General features: G+C 39.0%; 2 protein-coding genes across 3 annotated transcripts in view; one reads left to right on the top strand and one right to left on the bottom strand.

Moving 5' to 3' along the window:
• LOC143897495 (midasin) overlaps window positions 1-19230 on the bottom strand; it is a 108549-nt gene that overhangs the window by 740 nt on the left and 88579 nt on the right. Inside the window, exons 12-18 of the mRNA XM_077406196.1 lie at window positions 11759-11933; window positions 11419-11645; window positions 10478-10689; window positions 9108-10102; window positions 7623-8761; window positions 2763-7120; window positions 69-2522 (exon numbers count right to left, since the gene is read on the bottom strand). Coding sequence (XP_077262322.1) covers window positions 69-2522; window positions 2763-7120; window positions 7623-8761; window positions 9108-10102; window positions 10478-10689; window positions 11419-11645; window positions 11759-11933 — 9560 coding nt within the window. The remainder of the gene's footprint in view (window positions 1-68; window positions 2523-2762; window positions 7121-7622; window positions 8762-9107; window positions 10103-10477; window positions 10690-11418; window positions 11646-11758; window positions 11934-19230) is intronic.
• The window catches only part of LOC143897499 (uncharacterized), an 82201-nt gene continuing 75890 nt past the window's right edge, over window positions 12920-19230 (top strand). The window contains exons 1-4 of one of the 2 annotated variants that reach the window (XM_077406207.1): window positions 12920-13027; window positions 15458-15830; window positions 15946-16162; window positions 16453-16503. The gene's annotated coding sequence lies outside the window, so the exon portion shown is untranslated. Of the gene's footprint in view, window positions 13028-15457; window positions 15831-15867; window positions 16163-16452; window positions 16504-19230 lie in introns of those variants that run through there. The other variant, XM_077406209.1, reaches the window with a different exon arrangement.

The raw sequence follows: 19230 nt of genomic DNA, 5'->3' as shown, positions 1-19230 counted from the left end.
TAAACTATTGAGCTTATATTTAATTTAATATTAAATGCATATAAAGATTTACGTAAAAGTAAAGGTACCTGGATCCACTTTGTTCTGTGAAAGGTTCTCCTAAAGGATGCAACACTTTCACCTGCTCCCCGAAACTTATGACACTAAGTTGTCCTACTTCCAGATACGTCATTGCCTTACTAATCAGTGACAAAGACTCGAAGGCCAATTCCTTGGAATGATTATCTGCCATGCTGCTGGAATCGTCTAATGCGAGGACGATCTGATAGTCACGTTTCGACGGTTTCGTGCGCCTGAGCCAGATTTTATCCTTGCGAAATTGACTGGCTATATAGGGGATGATTTTTCGCATATTGATGCGTTTGCCCGTCTTATAATCGCCCTTCAATCTCGACGCTTGCGTGGGCTCCAACACCAATCTTAATTTTTCGGACAAATCCCTAGCGGCTGCATCCGTGACCGAACATAGACGATTCCATGCGGCTGTGGCTTCCTCCGTCGAAGGCATTTGCGTCCATTCGCCCAACATCTTTTCCACCTCGAATCGCTTTCTTTCCGCGTAACCGGAGGCAAGATCACTCTCTTCCACGCTCCATTCCATCGTGTGAAATGTAGATTCAGTTCCTCTCTGCACTTTCATAGTTTCTGCTGTTTCGCCTTCCAATTCGACCATTGTCTCCGTCTGATTGTCGTCCACGTTGTTTCTTTTACCATCAGAATCCTTTTTGCCTTTGTTATCTGTAATCTCGGAGATCTTTTCGGATTTATGCTCATTTATTTTATCATCCGCCACGTCGTTCTCTTTATCCTCGTGCATCTCTACGTCCATAGTGTCATCTTTTTTCTCCTCTTCATTCTCATCTTTATCCGTATTCGAAGCTTGTTGTCTGACCTGATCTTCCGTCGCGGCGTCGAGCGTGCAATCGTCAAATCTTTCAGATTCCTTGATGTGTTGAGCCATCTCGGCTTTGTCGCCATCAGCATTGCTCGCATCGTCCTCCTTCTCATCTTTCGATATCTCGTCCTGCGAGTAGATCGTCTTCAATTTCTTCAGCGTCGGCTCAAATCTATCCAACAGACTGCGATCCTCGTTGCTCTCGCCCGGGTTCTTCCTCTTCTCGACTGGTTTCGTCATAGCGTTGCTCTGCGGTGCCGGAACAGTTTCCTGCTTAGATGATCCTGAATGCCCGCTTTCTTGTTGTGCCGATTGCGACTGGCCTGTGCCTTTATCATTATTATCCTCTTGAGTATTTTCGGCTGAAGTTTCCTCCTGTTGATCCTTCGTGTCCGGTTGTTGCGCCACCGTGTCCCGTGAACCTTCCATCGTTTGCTCAATTTGTTGCGCAGCATCCATTTGCTTGGTCGCATCATCTGCACTCGGCGCTGCCTTCTCTTGTAATTTGTCTTCCTCCGCTTCTTCATCTCGATTCTGCTCCTCGTCTTTGTTCTCGGCTCCCGCATTCTCTCCACTTTTCTCTTCAGTTTCCTTATCAGTTTCGAGCTCTTCCTCTGTTCTTTCCGCTTGGTTTTCTTTATCCGTATTTTCGTTATTCTCGTTCTCGTCTTCGCTGGAGTTCTCCCCAGAATCATTTTCTTTAGTCTCCTCAGATTCTTTCCCGAGTTCTACATCCTGCTTTTCTGGCGGCGGCTTCTTCATCTCGTCGATGTCGAAGGGATTCTCGTCCTCGCCCCCCTTGTCTTCCTTACCGTCCTCATCCAGATTCAAGTCTTCCGGTAAATCAAGCGGTTCGGGTTCCGGTTGAGGCTGGAACTTGCCGTGATAAGGATTAATTTGATCCTCATCTACTTCTGGTTCATTCAGCTCGTTTATCTCCTTTTTATTTTCCTCTTGTCGATTTTCATCTGTGTCGTCATCGTCTTCCTGTTTTCTGTTATCTCTGTCATCCCTCGCGCCCATTTCCTTCTCACCGATTTGTTCGCCCGTGCCTTCCTCTTCATCCTCGTTTTCCGGCTGTTCGTTGTTCTCTTCGGATTCTTCCTGATCGTCGCCCCAGATTTCTTTATCAAGCTGCTCAGCGCCTTCTCCCGTCTGTCCCATTTCTTTATCCAAATCGTTTTCTTCGTCATCATCGCTCTGTTCTTCATCATTATCGTTCTTCTCCATATCTTGAAGCTGACTTTCGAAATCCTCGGACATGTCGATTCCCTTCTCCTCTTCATTACAATTCTTATCGTCTTGTTTCTCCCGTTCTTGATCCGCGGGTTTTGCATCCTCAAGCTGATCCTCGGATTCTATTCTATCGGAAACGTCTCTCGTTCCTTCGCCATCAGCTAAACCCATTCCGCCTTTCTCTGTCATCTCGCCTGACTCGTTTGAATCGCTTTCCTCCAGATCTAAATCCTTTGGCACGCAGAACCCATTTGCAGCCAGATCTAAGAATACGTTTAATTGCAGGTACAGCATTTTGCACGTGATACGGAATGATGCCACCTGCTCGTTTAAATAAAACTGAACGAGCAAGATATATTGTTCCAGTAGAGGTAAATATTTTACGAGCGACCTGAAAAAAAAAAATATATATATACTTATTAATTTCACGGAATTTACAGCTTCTATTTCACGTTAGCAAAAATTTATTAACATTGTTTTTATTTATAGATATAGAAAAATAATATGCTTTTGTTCAATAAAAGATTTCTCAAAAGAAACATCACATTATATTGATTGATGACACATTATATTTTAAAATCATCTATGCCGCCCGCGAATAGTAAATGTTGAATAGTCAAATAATCCTTACCTGGTACAATAGTCTGCTGATTGTAAAAATAAATTGTATATGTTAGACAGTTCCAGTTCGGTTATATCCTGTTCAAGCAATTCAACAAGTTTCACCATTAATTTTTCTTCTGCTTCTTTTTCTATGTCGTTATCATTTTCCTCGTTCGGTTTCTCATTGAGGCGCGGCACATCTTTCTCGGTATGAGCTTTGTATTTCTTCTGTATTACAAGTAATATCTTTTCTTTTAGACATTTTAGAGCTGATTCATACTGCTTGATATTGTGATTTTTTTCTCCTGATTGCTCTCTATTTTGTATACCTGTTCTAAATTTTTCGACGCAACAAAGGAAAGATTCCATTTTCTTGTCTAATGACTCTATATTGTCCCAGATAGAATGTACAACGTTCAAGTTGTGCTCAAACAGTCGTTTTAATTCCTTAGTTCGCGCTCTTAGGACTTCGATTGTCGCACAACATTGCTTCACGAATTCAAAGTTCTTCGAACTTAAAGGTAAATTATGGCTGGCTTTAGGTTGATTTTCCGATAAGATTTTAAGTGGCATGAATAAGGCGTGGAAACGTTTTGCGGTATCTCTTACTGAATTCAAATTATCCTTCAGCAGAGCGTTCGCGTTTTTCCAAACTTCGTCATTTTGAGAGCCAGCGATTATAGGAAGTGCATTCGCGTCCAACGTAAGTGCCGCTCTGTTCGGATCCGTTGATGATTTCGCGGGACAGCATTGCAGAAACAGCAGCAGCTGCTCGAATCCAACTTCCAACGTAATCAGCAACGTTTTCAGGTGCTCCGCGCATTCATGTCCTATTTCCCGCTTCTCCCCGTACAGATCCTGCTCGTGCGTTTCGGACAGACTCGAAATCTGTACGCGAAGCAATGAGAAATAATTGAATGTCTGGACGAGGGTCTTCTTCTTCTTGTGGGCCATCATCATCAAATGCGCGGAATATCCACGGCAACATTCTATGTTCCGCAGCCCCAGATCGGTCTGGCTTGTGCTGAGCATCGCGTTGAGAGCGTTCAACCTGATGAGAGATTTATAATAATACTTCTCGCAGCCTTTCCACTGCATCAGCATATCCTGATCAGGTTTATTCAGTTTAAAGTACTGGCCGATTATACTCAGATCCAAAGGTGGCACCGTGAAGTCTATCACCTTGTCCGCGTCATTTTTCAACGCCTGTATACCAGTGCGATAGGATATGCCTATCTGAGTCTTCAACGTCTTGAAGTACTTGGAGAGCGTACTTTTCTTCTGATGCAAAAAGCTCTTCGCTTCAGACTTTTGTTTATTCTTCGGTAAACTTCTGTTGACGTTCGTATTCCGTAGACGCGCGCTCTGCTCCATGTAATCTTCGATGAAATTTTCAAGTTCTTCTCGTACCTGGGGATAAGAATTTGCCAGGACTATCTCTTTGCATAGACGCCTGGCTGTCCCTGTTCTTTTGACAAGCCCACTTAACTGTACTTCCACGTTTACAGCTGGTGGTATAATAAAATCTTCAGGGTTCATCACGTGCCTACGATGTTCTCCATCATCCCAGATGCCCTTGTTCATCTCTGTACTATAAGATTCTGACTTAACAGTCAAGCAAGAAGACACGTTTTGTTTCAGGGCATTCTGAAATTCCTTTACGTATTCATGCAGTTTGCGATGCGTCTTTTCGACCTTCTCCTTCACAGCCGAATAGTTGATATCGTTCGATCGCTGAGATAGCTCGATCTCAACGAAGTCCTTCAGCTTCTTCTCGATGGGCGCTTTCAAAGCGGCGATCTTTGCATTCACATCGTCTACGAATTGCTTGTAATAATTGTACATGTTCCACAATACGGCCAAGAGCTCGTTCTTGTTGTCGCTGTCGTCGAAGTAATACACGTGACAGTGGAACGTCAAGAGGAGATCCAAGCGCGACTCGAATTCGACGAGGGACGACTCGTTCATGAAACGCTCCAGTGATTCTACCAACTTTTGCCTGGTGATAGGCTCGTCGTTTGCTTGCTGAACGTTATTTTTCTCGGGTCTCATAACGTAACTTTCGATCAGCGCGTACAAAAAGAACCACCACTTGGACGTATCCGATCTGAGATTCTTGTACGTTGTATCGAGGCAACCTTTCCAGCTTTTTAGCGCTAGTTTCCTCCAGGATTCTATCCGCTGCGTTAACTCTGACATGAGGTCCGTGATTATGACGCCGCTATGCGCGTTCTCCTTCAAATTGTGCATCTCGTCGAACAGCAACACCAAACCTGTCAGAAATCTGGAGACAGGTGAAGTGATCGAGAACGTGTAGATCCTTTCTATTTTGCATCGTATCGATCTCAAAGTGGGGTGTTCCGGCCTCTCCTCCAGCAGCAGCTGATCGACACGATTCAGGATACTCTCGCACAATGGTAGACACTTCTCCACTTCCTCAACGTTGCAGTCCTTGTAGAAATCGTATGCTCTCATTTGTCCTTCGATGTTCTCCAACAAATTCCGATCCGCGCTCTTCTCTCGACTCGCTTGCAACCCCAAAGTGACCAGGAAGTTGAAGCTGTTGTACAATTTGACCGTAAATTTTTCGCTTAAACTCGGCAGAATGTTGTCGAGTATTCCGTACACCACGTTGTACCTTTGAATCAGAGGCCCGATGTAATTCGTCGAACTCGCCGCAGCAGAACTGTTGCATATCCACTTGGTCGCGATGTAAGACGTGACGATGTTCGAGTGGATCTGCTGGATCTCCCTGATGTCGTCTTTGGTGACGAGACCGGTGAAGCTCATTTCCGTCTCGTCTGATTGGATCTCCTTTCGATCAAAGGAGTCCTTTTCGCGGTGCGTTGGGAACAGTTTGCGGACTTCCAGAGCAAGCTCTTCCTTCTCCGTCAACGTGTCGCCGTGATTTTCGATCTTATTCTTGTACAAGCTGTCTTTCTCCGCGGCCCGTTTCTCTTCCTCTTGCTGCTGCTGCTTCCAGATCAGAACTATCTGTTGCAGCAGCTTATTCATGTCTCGCCACTCTGATCTAGTCAGACCTCTGTTGACAATTACGTAATTACGTAGTTCGTGCAAACCCGACTTCAATATCCGGAACTGCTCCCGCATTTTAACAAACGTATCTGTGGAAGACGAATACTCGCCGATGAGATTCCTTACGCTCTCGGAAACGCATAATCTACTTAGATGTGAAAGATCAGCGACCGACGACCCGCCGATCGTCGGAAACTTGATCAAATTCATCATACGCTCGAAATCCGCGTCATCGGTTTTATACAAAGATATCAGTCGTCGGATTTCGTTGATCAGTATGGAAACGCCGTGATTTAACTGCGCCAGCGCAGTCAGTAATGGAGAAATCACGTCCGGATAATCTGACAGATAATTCGTCTCGATCCGCTCGGCGAACCCTTGCACTGATAAGCTCCAGTTTTCCGCTTCTCGCAAAACACGATCATCTGATTCCACGCGTTTTTTTTCAATGATCTTGGTCCCGATATCACACAGGTTGTTCATGTGCTTCTTCACCTTCGTGTAGGAACCTACTCCGTTCCTAAAATCGGCGCAGTCTTTGCTGAGCGAGGCAAATTTGACGGGCGGTGGCCTGAACGCTCTCAGACAGCTGAGATTATCCCTCAACAAGAACTTCTCGTTCTTGTAGGTGCTCGTGAATGCTGATCTCGGATGGATTCGCTCATCCATCACCGGTGATATACCCAGAATACGATCCTGCAACGTTGTAACGTATATCGTCTTTTTGCAATCGGCGATGTCCTCCTCCAAGTACTTGAATTTCAATTCCACTTTATGCACGGGATCGATAAGATCCAAATTTCCAAAAAGTAACAATTGCATGTAACCGAGTATCATCCACGCTCTTCCCCGTTGAAGCGTGTCTTTTTCTTGAAGGACCGTCTCCTCATTCATAATCTTTATTTTGTCATACGCTTTGTTCAATTCTTCCTTCGGCTCGAGATAATCGCTCGTCAACCTACGCTCCATGTCTTCGCAATTTTTTATATCGACTCTAATCAGGTCGATTTCAGGATTCCGGTTAGGATTCTTTCCGTCGGCGTCAATCGAGATTCCAAGTATCTCGTACAGTTTTGATTTGTCGACCGGAAATTTGGATACATATAAGTGCAAGTAAAACGTTAATGTTGCTAAATCGCTACGGCTTGAATCGCGTCGGGAGTTTGTTAACGAGATACTATTGCGCCACAAAATCTCATTTAGTAGCTGCAGCTGATTCACTTGCGCCGCATATGTTCCGAGCGTGATTGTGGAAAAAACATTATTCTCTTCTTCTTGGTTTGTTTTATTCAACATTAATTGCAGTACTAGTTTCAAGAGAACGGGTCCACCGACGTATATAAATTCCCTCTATAAATAAATGAATAAAACGATATATTTTTAAATGAGAAACTTTAGAAAAGTTTCGAGAAGTAGTTAAAATTTTGAAAGATAATTATATCTATGATTATGTAAATTATAAATATTACATTAATTGTGTGGTGGCCACGTGTGTCCCTATCAAAACGGCATTACACTAAGCAGACAAAACGCACTTTCTCGCGAGCCCCTGGCCGCGCCGACTAAGTTTATAAACGATTCCATCAAATTACTAAGCGGCCAATCGGTCCTTTCATTAAGAGTCGAATTGGGCACATCATACTAACGAAAATCATTATCCGACTCGTAGAGCGCGAATGGCTATTTTTAGGGGCACACCACATCAATCACACGTACCCCAAAATTGTATATATTGATTAGATTAATTGTATTTGAAATATCTCCTAATAATAATTAATTAACAATCAGTTTCGAGTTCCTAACTGCTGAAAATTTAATATTAGTAATTTATATACAAAAATAAGACACAAACCTTGGATTCGGTGTAGGAAGTTACCGATTTCTCTATATCTTCCTCCGTTATACCGCGCCAATGCAAAAGGCGGCTCGAATCCTTAAAAGCGTAAGAACGTTGAACAAACTGTTCGAGACAGCGGAACAGTTCCGGCAGCAACAAGAGATCTGATCCTTGCACGACTTCCTTTCGAGCTATCGCGCTCAACAAGCCCATCAGATCGCTCGGTATACTGGCCACATCCGCGAATCTCGCAAGACATTTGGCCAAAGCGACACCGGAAATCGTTGCTTTCCGACACATTTCTTCTTGCAGAGTACAGGCGAGCGACAGAAACACGTACTCGTAAATCGGCCACAACTGTGTCCTCATGTTCAGCTGCGTCATTTCCTCTTTTGGAAGAGAGCGTACTTTGTTCAGAATATCCTCGACTTCCGTAGGACCTCGCAGACGAATGTGGCTCTCTTTGCAGAATTTTTCTACCTCGTTAACGGTTTGCAACGTCGTTCCGTCGCTCGACTTCCTGGAGTAAATGTCGCTCCACAAGGAAATCGTTTGCTGTCTCATCGCCAGCGTGTTCTCAAACTGCGCGGATATAATCTTTAATTTTTGTTTCAGGGTGCTGCCTCCTTCGTCTCTCACATCGAAGTCCCCCGTTATCCTCATTAGTTCCGAGTGCACTTCCATGCTGATCTTCGTGGAATGAGGCGGTGGGAGGGTCAATTCTTTCTTGATTCTTTTCGATATCTTCCCGAGAGGATCGTATATCGATTCCAGTTGGTTGTTTATGGGGCTTATAGTCTCCCTCAGCCGTTTGACTACTACGCTCATGGTTTCTACGCTCAAATATTCTTTGGCTCTCAGGAGTAGTTCACGTATGAACTTCAGTAGCCATTTATAATGCACTCTTAGCAACAGAGAAGTCTGTTCCAAATTCGTGACCACGTCTTTAGACTTTTCTGACTTATCTATGAGCGTAATTTCGACCAGTCTTTCGAATCTCGCGAACCATCTCAACCCTGCTCTCCATTTGACGTAACTGTCGACATTTACCTTTACATATTGTAAAATCGCTTTGATGCAAGAATGCGCTTGTTCAAGGAACTGCACGAAGCACGTTATGAGCGGTTGGTTTTTCAATTGTGCAAGTAGCTTACCTGCAAGTAAAAAATCTTACTAATGGTCTATCCAATAAAAACATCGTGCCTTGAAACAAAAAGCAAAACTAAAAAGTAATAAATGAGAAATCGAATACTCTTGCAAATTAAAATTATTAACCTTTTATTTATAAGATAAACTAATTAAATAAATTGTTTTATTCTGGAAAAAATTCACGATTTCGAAATAAGATATTGCGTTAATTACGAATTGATAGGCTTAATTGCACTTCGCAATTTTATTTCCTAAAAAAATGACTAAGTTGTGAGACTTTTCAATTCAAGATGCGATATCGTTGATAATGTAATTAAATTAGATATCGTTAGCTTAATCTAGAATATTTACCGTCATTTACAACGCTAGAGTTATAGTTATCGGATATCAAGTCTTCGTTCTCCAACATCTCCGTCTTTTTTTGCGATGTATCACTTTTTAGAATCATACCGAATGCATATAGCAACAGTAACAATTTATTCGCGTCGCTAAGTCCTCCGATGGAAGGATCCTTTCCAACGAGCTGCCATAGATCCCAGGGTAACGAACTTCTCGCGTTTGCAGATTCGAAACAAAAATCTGCGATTATTTTCGCCCATAGCGCGTTCTTCTCCTCAAGATCGTCAAGTATCGCGTCTCCTCGCAAGATCTTTGAGATCCATTCCTTCCTGAGTAGCGCGTCGTCTTTCGAGGATTGCTCGTAAAAATTCAAGAGGAGATACGGCAATACGTCAGCAACGTCAACGTCCAACTTTTCATCCTCTTTAAGACCGCAGAAGTCGTTCAACAACTTCGTCGTAACAATATCTCTTTCGATATTTCCCGAATCAGATTTTAGGGATGATTTGTACATGTTAACAGCAGCGTTCAATAGTAAGCCTTGTTGTCTGATCCTAACGAGTCTCGAATTGTCTTGCAGATTCTTCACGCTCCACGTGGCGGCATCCAAATCGATCATCGACATCTCTTCATCATCGCGCGCGACATGTCGCTCAACAATTTCATCGATCAGGGAAGTCAGATGGTCTTTGAAACGCGGATCTCGCGACGATCTAGACTTCACGTAGACGTCGATACACGCGTTCCTGATCGATTGCTCCGCGGGGAATCCGCGCAGCGACCGTTGCTTCACCAAGAACGCGGTGTGCAGCAAATCGATCGCGCTGAATCGGTCCACGGCGACGATCTCCTCCGACATTCTGTCGTAAATCTCGAGCAGTGCGTCGCGATGCGCGGACTTCGTAATGCCGGCGCTAAGTAACAGCGACTTGAAATCGATTACATCCTCGTTGACGTTCTCCTTCGAGCCGAGCATGTAAATCTCGACGCCTCTGTTACGCATGGCCCTAAAATCGTCAATTGTATTTTGTATTAATGGGTATCTAAAATTATTCTGTCACGATATAATTGATATAATTGATTTCACAAAATAATTTCATGATTTTAAAACTGTATTGCAACATGTTGAATGTATAAAATGATTATCATATATTTTTCAAACATTATATTGTAATGTAAAGTTGCCGTCTTGGTGGCAGCTTTTTATTCCATTTTTGTCAGATCTTGGAAAATATATTTGCATATGTGCGAGAATTTGTGACGTAATATTTTCGGAGTAGGATAATAATTTAATCTCACGACTTTTGCACATAATTGACGTATATAAAATCATACGATATTTAATTATTATTGACATGTTGGTGCCAAGAGATATAAATCACCTGGAAATTTCGCCGTATCGGGGATCCATGGTTAGAAATAGGCGAAAATTTTCGTGCGGCTTGATGGTAATGACATTGCCTTCGCTATCAACTCCTCGTTCGCCGATACTGAGAACACCGTTCGGCTCTAACAGTCCATTAAGTCTGTCTAATACAGCCGGGCTACACAGATTAACCTGGTCGATGAGCAGCCAAGTACCGTCTTGCAAGCACTGAAAGATGACTTCGTTATATTACTTTGGACGAAACAAAGTTTTAGCTTAATTTAGCAAAGTTTTGCTGATTGGAAAATGAGATTCTATAATATACAGCTTTTCACGGATGTGTAAGAAATTACAATATAACTGCGCTAAAAAAATTGTTTAATATAACAGATTTAAAATGTTTTTCAATATATTGCCGAATTGCAAAATAATCAGATGAATATTTACGGTTTACTTTAGCTTGACAACTCATTAACTGTCATATTACATTTAATATATTATAATAAAGAGGAAATGCAATAAAATTGATATAAATAATGAATAGAAATAGTTTCACGTGTTGGGAAAGTTTTGGAAACCACAATTTTCGACTCTATTAAAACTTTTGTAATACTTACGTTATCATGTGTCAAGGATAAAATATTAGGATAGGTAGCGAGAAGTAAAGTTCGAAGTAGCCCAACTTTATCGCTCGCTATGTAAAATATGAGAAGCATCGTAAAGAATAACGTATTAGAGTTGCCTAAATTAAGTTCGGGTATACTACGAAGTAAGGAGAATAATTTAAAGCAACATTGTCAAAATGTCTTCTATCATATACATACGTTAGTATCATGCGGTGGTACCACGTGATACTACGGTACATCCCCATAAAGTGAGTCTTCATAAATTTCAGTAATGAAAATGTAGCTCTCTATGATAAGGAAACGTATAAAAGCGTGTCATTGGATTGAATACCTTTACTAACACACTGTCCACCCATTCGAACTTTCCGCCGGCATTCAGGCATTTATCCTGCTCGACGAGAATCCTCAAGTCGCTCAGCCTCGACTCGATATCTCTTAGCTCCGATTCGCGGGATGGCTCACGAAACTCCATCGCCGACACCACGTTCGACAGTTCCTTGATTTTACGTAAGAATCGCCCCGTCTCCTCGGCCATTGTTCTGCCGGCGACGTTTTCATCTGGCGGCGAACGGATGGTGAGTGATAAGATTTTATTTCAATAAAGGAAATCAGATTTCTCATTGTGATTAGAAAGAAAACCTTTTCTGACGATAAACTATAGTTTTACTTACCGAATAAGTCTCGTACTTGCTCCAGACGTTTGTGAAGTTCGGCAACTTGCTCCAGACGTTTGTGAAGTTCGGCAACTTGCCCAAAATTGTCGATAGCTATCTTTGTTTGCAGACTCTCGATAAGTAAAGTCGTTACGCGCTCAAATAGTTGTTCAAGATGCCGATTATAATCCGTCTGAAACAATAGAAAAAGATACTTAATTGTTATCAAGATTAAACTATAGCAGGACTATTTAACTTTATTTATCAACTTCAAACTGCCAAATGCCTAGATAAAGTTTGGAGCGTTTATAAAGGAAAACAAATAAAAAATTGCCTTAATTAAAAAAATTATAAAAAAATATATGTATATTTATATAAAATACGATAAAATTACAACAAAAAATCAATTTAAAAATAATAAACAAATAACAAAAAATAAAGAAAAGAGTGGAATAAAATTTTCACAAAAACACCGATTCCCGTGATTTACCGTAAAATATACAAAATGTAAAAACAATCTCTAAGATTTTTGACTGTAAGAATAAAATAGTTTAAATAGTTTAAATAGTTTCAAATAAAATCTAAGGCTTGCGCGTTTGGCTAATATTTTATATAAATAGTTTAAATATATAAATTCGTGCAAAAGAAAGGAACTCAAATATCTTTTTAATAAATCGAATGTAGAGATATATGAAAAAAATTATTAGTAATTAATTTTAATATTAAAACACAAGTTATATAATATTACAATTTAAAGGCGCTTTCAAAATCGAATAGAATTGTTATCTCAATTAGTGACGGCAGTTTTAAAAACAACGCGCAAAGTATGCGATTTAGTCTGTTCATCAAAGAGTAAAGAACGGAATATTCGACGTACATTAATTCGCTGGATATATTAAACGTAATTTTTATTATATCGATAATATGAGTCTGTTTCCTATTGCCGAACTGACCGCGCTAGTTAAAGAGTTTATCATTTTCCTTCTAATGTGGAGTAACTTATAGTTCAGCGATAGAAAACAGACCCATTATTGGCAGCGAGACGGTTGGCACGCTCGGCACTGGTTTTTGTATAAACCGCGGCGCCATACGTCACGCCGTGACGTCGCGCGAATCACAGGCCGCGCCCGGCGCTGTGTGACTTTACAAAAAAAAGTCGCCGCGCCAGCATTCTCGTCCGGTGACTCGAGCCGACAGCCAGCCGAGCGTGTGCCGTGCCGCTCCGCGCGTATAATATTGTTACGCTGCGAAGTCCTTCGCGGTGAATATTACGATATGGTATCACAGGTATCGAAAATATATATGTACATGGTCCTCTTCCTCTATTAATCATCGTCTACGCGACATTAAGTATTTGTCTACGCGACTGATCGATTCTCACCATTCGCACGCACCGAGATGCTGGTCGTTCATTGCAGGCGCTTCGCGCGGTTTATTCGCAGAGGGAATCGGAAAACTAGATTAACTCTCCGTCTGTATCACGGAGATAAGAAGAACAGGAGGGAGCATAGTTACAAACCCCCTGCTTCCTAAGAAGTAAGGGGAGCTCACGGCCATCTTGTTTAAGAACGCATTTTTTATAAAGAATTGGATCGATAAAAGCAGATATTATATTTTGGCTCGAACGTCGTAAATTCTGCACGTATACAGACGGAGAGTTAACGGTTCGTCGCGATTTACTTAATGTGAATCCTGATTATCTCTCAAAAGATATACTTGAACTCAAACGCGGTCCGATTAATCGTTAATCTTAGGGTAACTTATTAGTATCCGCTTTTGCATTTCGAGAGCGCGGAGTAGTACGCGAATCGTCGGATCGCGCGATTTAATGTAATGGAATACGCCGATATACAGTGTGATTTAGGTAACGGAGCCTAGCGCAGTGATGTGTTAACTGTTCAATTGCATTTGCATCTCGCGAAATTCACGCGAACGTGTCTCGAACGTATATATATTTTTGGACGGTTTGTTCGGAATGGCTCAATTGGCTGCTGATTTGACTCGCGTAATATCCACGTCGGTACTTATATGAATGTTTTGGCGCATCGTCGGATTTAAATCACGAAAGAACGTCGTAATACGTCGATCGTTTCATCTCGGGAGTGTCTAAATAAACTTATGACAAATGGTTCGCTCTCGAGTATCGACCGCGTTCACGATTATCGTTGTTGGAAGTGTGTATAGCGAGGAGACTTGAGACGAGAATGAGACATGGGAGAATTCGTTGACAAGACAGATTATTATCTTTCTCTGTTAACTCGAGGTGATGTAATTGGGTGAATATGGTTAGATATTTCGCCATATTTCAAAGATCGATTGCCTTGATATGAATAGACTAGAACAAATTGGGGGGGGGGTATACCATAATATATAATATATAAATGTTTAATCCTGGAATGGAATCCATTGTGCACACAAAAACGCACACGTATATAGAGTTCACATCAGAACGGAGCTTGTAATTATCGACGCGTTATTGATCGAACGAATCACTTACTTGCAATGCATATTTCGATACTACAGTTATTATATAACTGAGCAGTAATTACAAGAGACAAACCGTTAGAAGCATGTCTCAAATTTTTTTTACAGGAATAAATGAATATAAATAAAAAAAAAATTATAAAATATATATATTTCTTATAGTTAATGCTTGGGGTAGAAAGTGATTAAATTATATAGCAACACGGTAATTTTTTTTACAAAAATCTGGAAGATCTTTTTTTCTTTTTGTTAAATACTTTATATATGCAGATAAAATTTCAGGAAATAATATTAATGGGATATCATAAAGATATAATTTATTAATTCTCTAATGTCAATATATATTGTGATTAATTAAATTTTTGAGCTTAGTACTTCGATAAAAAAAGATAAGAAAGAGATATAAGAAAATTATACACAAATAAGTAAAATATTTTTGGAATATAAATTCTTTATTTAATTTTATTTCCTTCATGTGTGTGTGTGTGTGTGTGTGTGTGTGTGTGCGTTCGTGCGTGCGTGCGTGCGTGCGTGCGTGCGTGCGTGCGTGCGTGCGTGCGTGCGTGCGTGCGTGCGTGCGTGCGTGCGTGCGTGCGTGCGTGCGTGCGTGCGTGCGTGCGTGCGTGCGTGCGTGCGTGCGTGCGTGCGTGCGTGCGTGCGTGCGTGTGTGTGTGCGTGCGTGTGTGTGTGTGTGTGTGTGTGTGTGTGTGTGTGTGTGTGTGTGTGATATTCACATTTCATGAACCAAGAAGATTAGAGCAAGATATTTATTCCATTCTATATACTTACAAAATAATAAATAAAATAATAAAATACATTATCTATACAGATTTAAAAAAAATATTAAAGTATTTGGACGTGTTATTTTATTTTCTCTTCTCTCTTTTGTCTAAATATTTTTTAAATAAAATCTGAGACGCGTTAAACATTTCTTTTTTTCTTCCAGAGTTAAATATATATAAAATGATATAAATGAAAGAGAGAGAGAGAGAGAGAGAGAGAAATACCGAAATCTCTTAAATATATATCTATAATTTAGAAACATGTAGAAAAAAGAAAGAAAATATTTTAGAATTACAATATATCCTGAATAATTAAATTGATAAAAAATATGCTAATAATTATTGCTTTATAACACGTCAATTTTAATTTAATTGTTCATAATCTATCTACGTATTATATATGCATATAATTGTATAATTTTTCACCGACGATATCTTCCTTCTTATATAGGTACGACTTTGGCGCGGTGGGAGGACCCATCAGTACTCCGAGGATTACCCAAGCAAAACCCTTGTTCTGCTTGGATAAAAACCCAAAGACGGGGAAGCTCACGTACCCTCGTCGTCGATTTAACAGAATAAACGAACCGCAGCCGGTTCGTCGTGCCGCGCGTTTACTTCGGGAGTGCCGTTCAAGTTATCGGACTAATGGACTTTTTTTTAAGGCTCCGAGATTGAATCCGAGGTCTCCGACGGCTTGGGAGTCACCCGTCGTGAGGGGACCAGTATATATGGGATCTCAATTTACTTTATCCTTCGCTGTAAAAGATTTAAAGCTGATTGAGAATACACCCTGTTTCCGGCAAACGGTTCGGCCCTAAGCGGTAATAATTCGATCGATTGATTAGACACGATCGATTTCGTCTTCTTCCGCGTGGCGCTTAACCCTTGTCCGGTATTGTTATATTGTGGTTCCAAATATACTTGTCTACCTTGCAGGGCTAGACGCTGCTAGCTTTTGAAGGAATTCTCGAGGAGATCTTACGTGGAGTGCCGCAGTGTCGCGCAAATTAATTAGTCCGCGCGCGATTGTAGTATATTATCCGCGAGTGTTTTCCGCGAGTGTCCTGAGTAATGGAAGAAGCAGGAAGAGACCGACGATCCAAACATCCTGAGAGGAGGGAGAGATTTCGGGCCTCGGCGGAGCAACTTTGGGGTAAGGATTATTTCTTATCTGCATAAAATTAATAGTACTTTCCCATTTCTTCGGATCGTTTTATTTCGATAAGTTATGAAATAATTAGAGAAAGAGAATTTATTTAAATTTTGATATAAAGTTTATTTTTGTACAGATCTTTTATTCAGAAAATAGATAATTGCATTAGTAAATATTTCATTGAAAGAGATGAATTAAAAGTCCTTTGCGTGTATAGAACTATCTTTTAACTATAGTTGTATTGGTCATTTTGAGCTCTATTTTAATTCGAATCGGTTTGTGTGTTACAGTATCATCGTAGCTACGTGGCAGATACCTCCGCCCGTTGCGCATCAGGGTCGGTGAGTCAGAAAGTTTTATTTTATATTGGGGTAACAGATTTATGAAAAAGAATTTATCCAATATATGTACATATCTACACATCCACGATTAACAACGTAATAATATATCATATCTCACAAATCTGTTGTCTTAAAATGGATGGACTAGATTAAATTAGTTCAGATATTTAATCCTGGATATCACTATTTATTGGTTTATTGTGTATACAAGGAAGTAGAAGCTCGTCAAAAGTTATTAGAGCTCATTGTAATCGCCGTTTATATCGCGTTAAGTATATTAGTTGAGAACATCATATTTTTCATCAGAACGCCACATATTAATAAAACGTTTATATGGATAGTATCGATCTGTTATATACATTTCTTAATTAGTATTCAGTATATTACATCTATAAGAATTTTTTTGAATCTATTGTTCAAAGTATAGAATATGAAACTTTAAGATATAAAATTTTGACGCGTTTTTATTAATATAGAGCTTTTATTAAATTTCACAATTTTAAGTCTTCCATATGAATAATTATCATTATATGTTCAGATTATTTGTGTATCCTATATGCTTTTTTATTCCAAATAAAAATAAATAGATAAATGATAATTAAAAATTAATAAATCAGGTAAAATAAACAAATAAGAAAATTAAGTTAATAAAATTGACATGTATACAATAGAAAAAAATCATTATAATAATTAAATATGTTTTATTTACTCGTCTATTCTCTTCTCAGATATTTTTCCAGGATTAAGTATTACAAATTGGTGCAAAAAAGAAATATTTAATTCAAAGTATGTTAAAAGATTCTTTCAATATGCATGCATATGTGAAAGAAAGAGAAGAAATATATAAGTTACACAGCAGATTTTATTCAACTTATTTAACGAAAATCGCGTTATTGATTATTAATTATACATATATATATATACAACTTGTATGCAACGCACTGATTTTGTCCTAATTTTGTATAGTTCATGCATCTATATTAATTGGCTTTGCATGAAATAAAGCCAGAGTAAAAATGGATGACATGAGATTCAATAAATTAATTCGATAGAAAATAAGGCTTCGCGGATATTTCTTTGCGTATGAACAATTTTTTACATTAGTTACATTAAAGTTCGTTTTACGTTCCATTAAAATAATTATAATTTTAAAGTATATATTTTTTATAAATAATTTTGATACGGAAAATAAGCAGTATAGAATATAAGAAAAAGAAAATATCCGTGTAAAAACTTCACAAAAGAGTATAGCTCAGAGAGATGAAAAATTTATGTGGACAATAGGCACAATAGTAAGTGTACGTACAAGTCATCATGGATTTCATGTCATCCATTGTAAATATCTCATCTGATGAACGCTCGTTGAAATTAAAATAATGATCGTAAGAAATACAGACTAGGGAGACTAAAATACCTAAATACAGATTTACGCGTTGGATAAATACAGATATATACGATTACGAATCTCGGTTCGCGATAGAAAAATTCACCTATTATTTTCGAAACAATTATAATTTCTTATTCATATTCTACGGTTTAATTTCGCGGAAAGTAATTTAGATTTTTCTGATCTCTCGGTGAGATTTAATACATAATATTCATTTTTAACATATATTTTTCGTATATTTTCCAAATTCTTGTGTGCAATATTAATGTCGAGACATCACGTGGATGACTATCTTACGTAAATAAATCACGCGATTACATTCTATTGAACGTTTGGCATTCATCTTACGTGATTTACGGCGCGAAGCTTTTAATAAACGACCGTATTGTCTTGCAATCGTCTTGCATTAATGAGCGTAGAAAACTACGTTTATGTGCTGGCGCTGATTATCAACTGCAATGCAGTTATGGTCAGGATCAATCTGGCCGAAGAAAGAAGAAATTCATCGAAGGTAGGTGGCCGATATATTGGCCAAAGTTTGTAAAAAGTTCACTTAAGTACACGTGAATACATAGTTTTTCTATATATATTTATAAGTGCGATGTCGCGTAATTAAAAAAGAAAATAAATGCGACCGGTCAAAAATTAAATTACGATTAGGCTACATCACTTCTCCCAAATCTCGGGTGATCGCGGATTAGGTATCCCACTGGATTAATCAATAAGTAGAGCTCATCGTAAGCGAGTTAGGAATCGTGTTGGTTCAGCCAGCAAATAGATCGCATAGGCATATATGAACGGTTTTAATTAGTGCGCTTAACAATAAACTTGCGGGAACTTGCATTAGTAAAATTTTAAAGATAAAAACGCGGAATTTAAATGATAGGTTAATTGTAAGATGTTAGAATTATTGCTAGGAATACTATTAAAGGCAATATTACTAGAACAAAATTAAAATACATAGTAAGCTCTCACGCGAATATATTAGAAATGTTATAGGGATACTAGGTTTGCGATAGGGATGTTAGGATTGTTAGGATATTAAAAATCATATAAAATTTAATTTTTCAGATAAAATTTAATCTTAATTTAATAAAATTAAATTAAGATTTTAAAAAATTATATCTAAAACTCAGAGATAAACTTAAGATATTAATTTAATAATATTTAATTTATCTTTTATAAATAATCTTTTAATTATTAAAAATAATGAATAACGGGTATTTTAATATAGGTATGTATGATTTATTTTTATAAGTTTAAAAAAAATGTGTAATATATTATATATATTTTATAAATATATCAAATTCAAACGTATTGTCAGTATCTTTATAATTCCA

This window comes from Temnothorax americanus, unplaced genomic scaffold (genome assembly GCF_048541705.1).
Source record: "Temnothorax americanus isolate GAGA-0224 unplaced genomic scaffold, ASM4854170v1 Scaffold20, whole genome shotgun sequence".
Lineage (NCBI taxonomy): Eukaryota > Metazoa > Arthropoda > Insecta > Hymenoptera > Formicidae > Temnothorax > Temnothorax americanus.
Note: the sequence above shows the minus strand (reverse complement) of the source record. Positions and strands in the feature narration are given on the sequence as shown.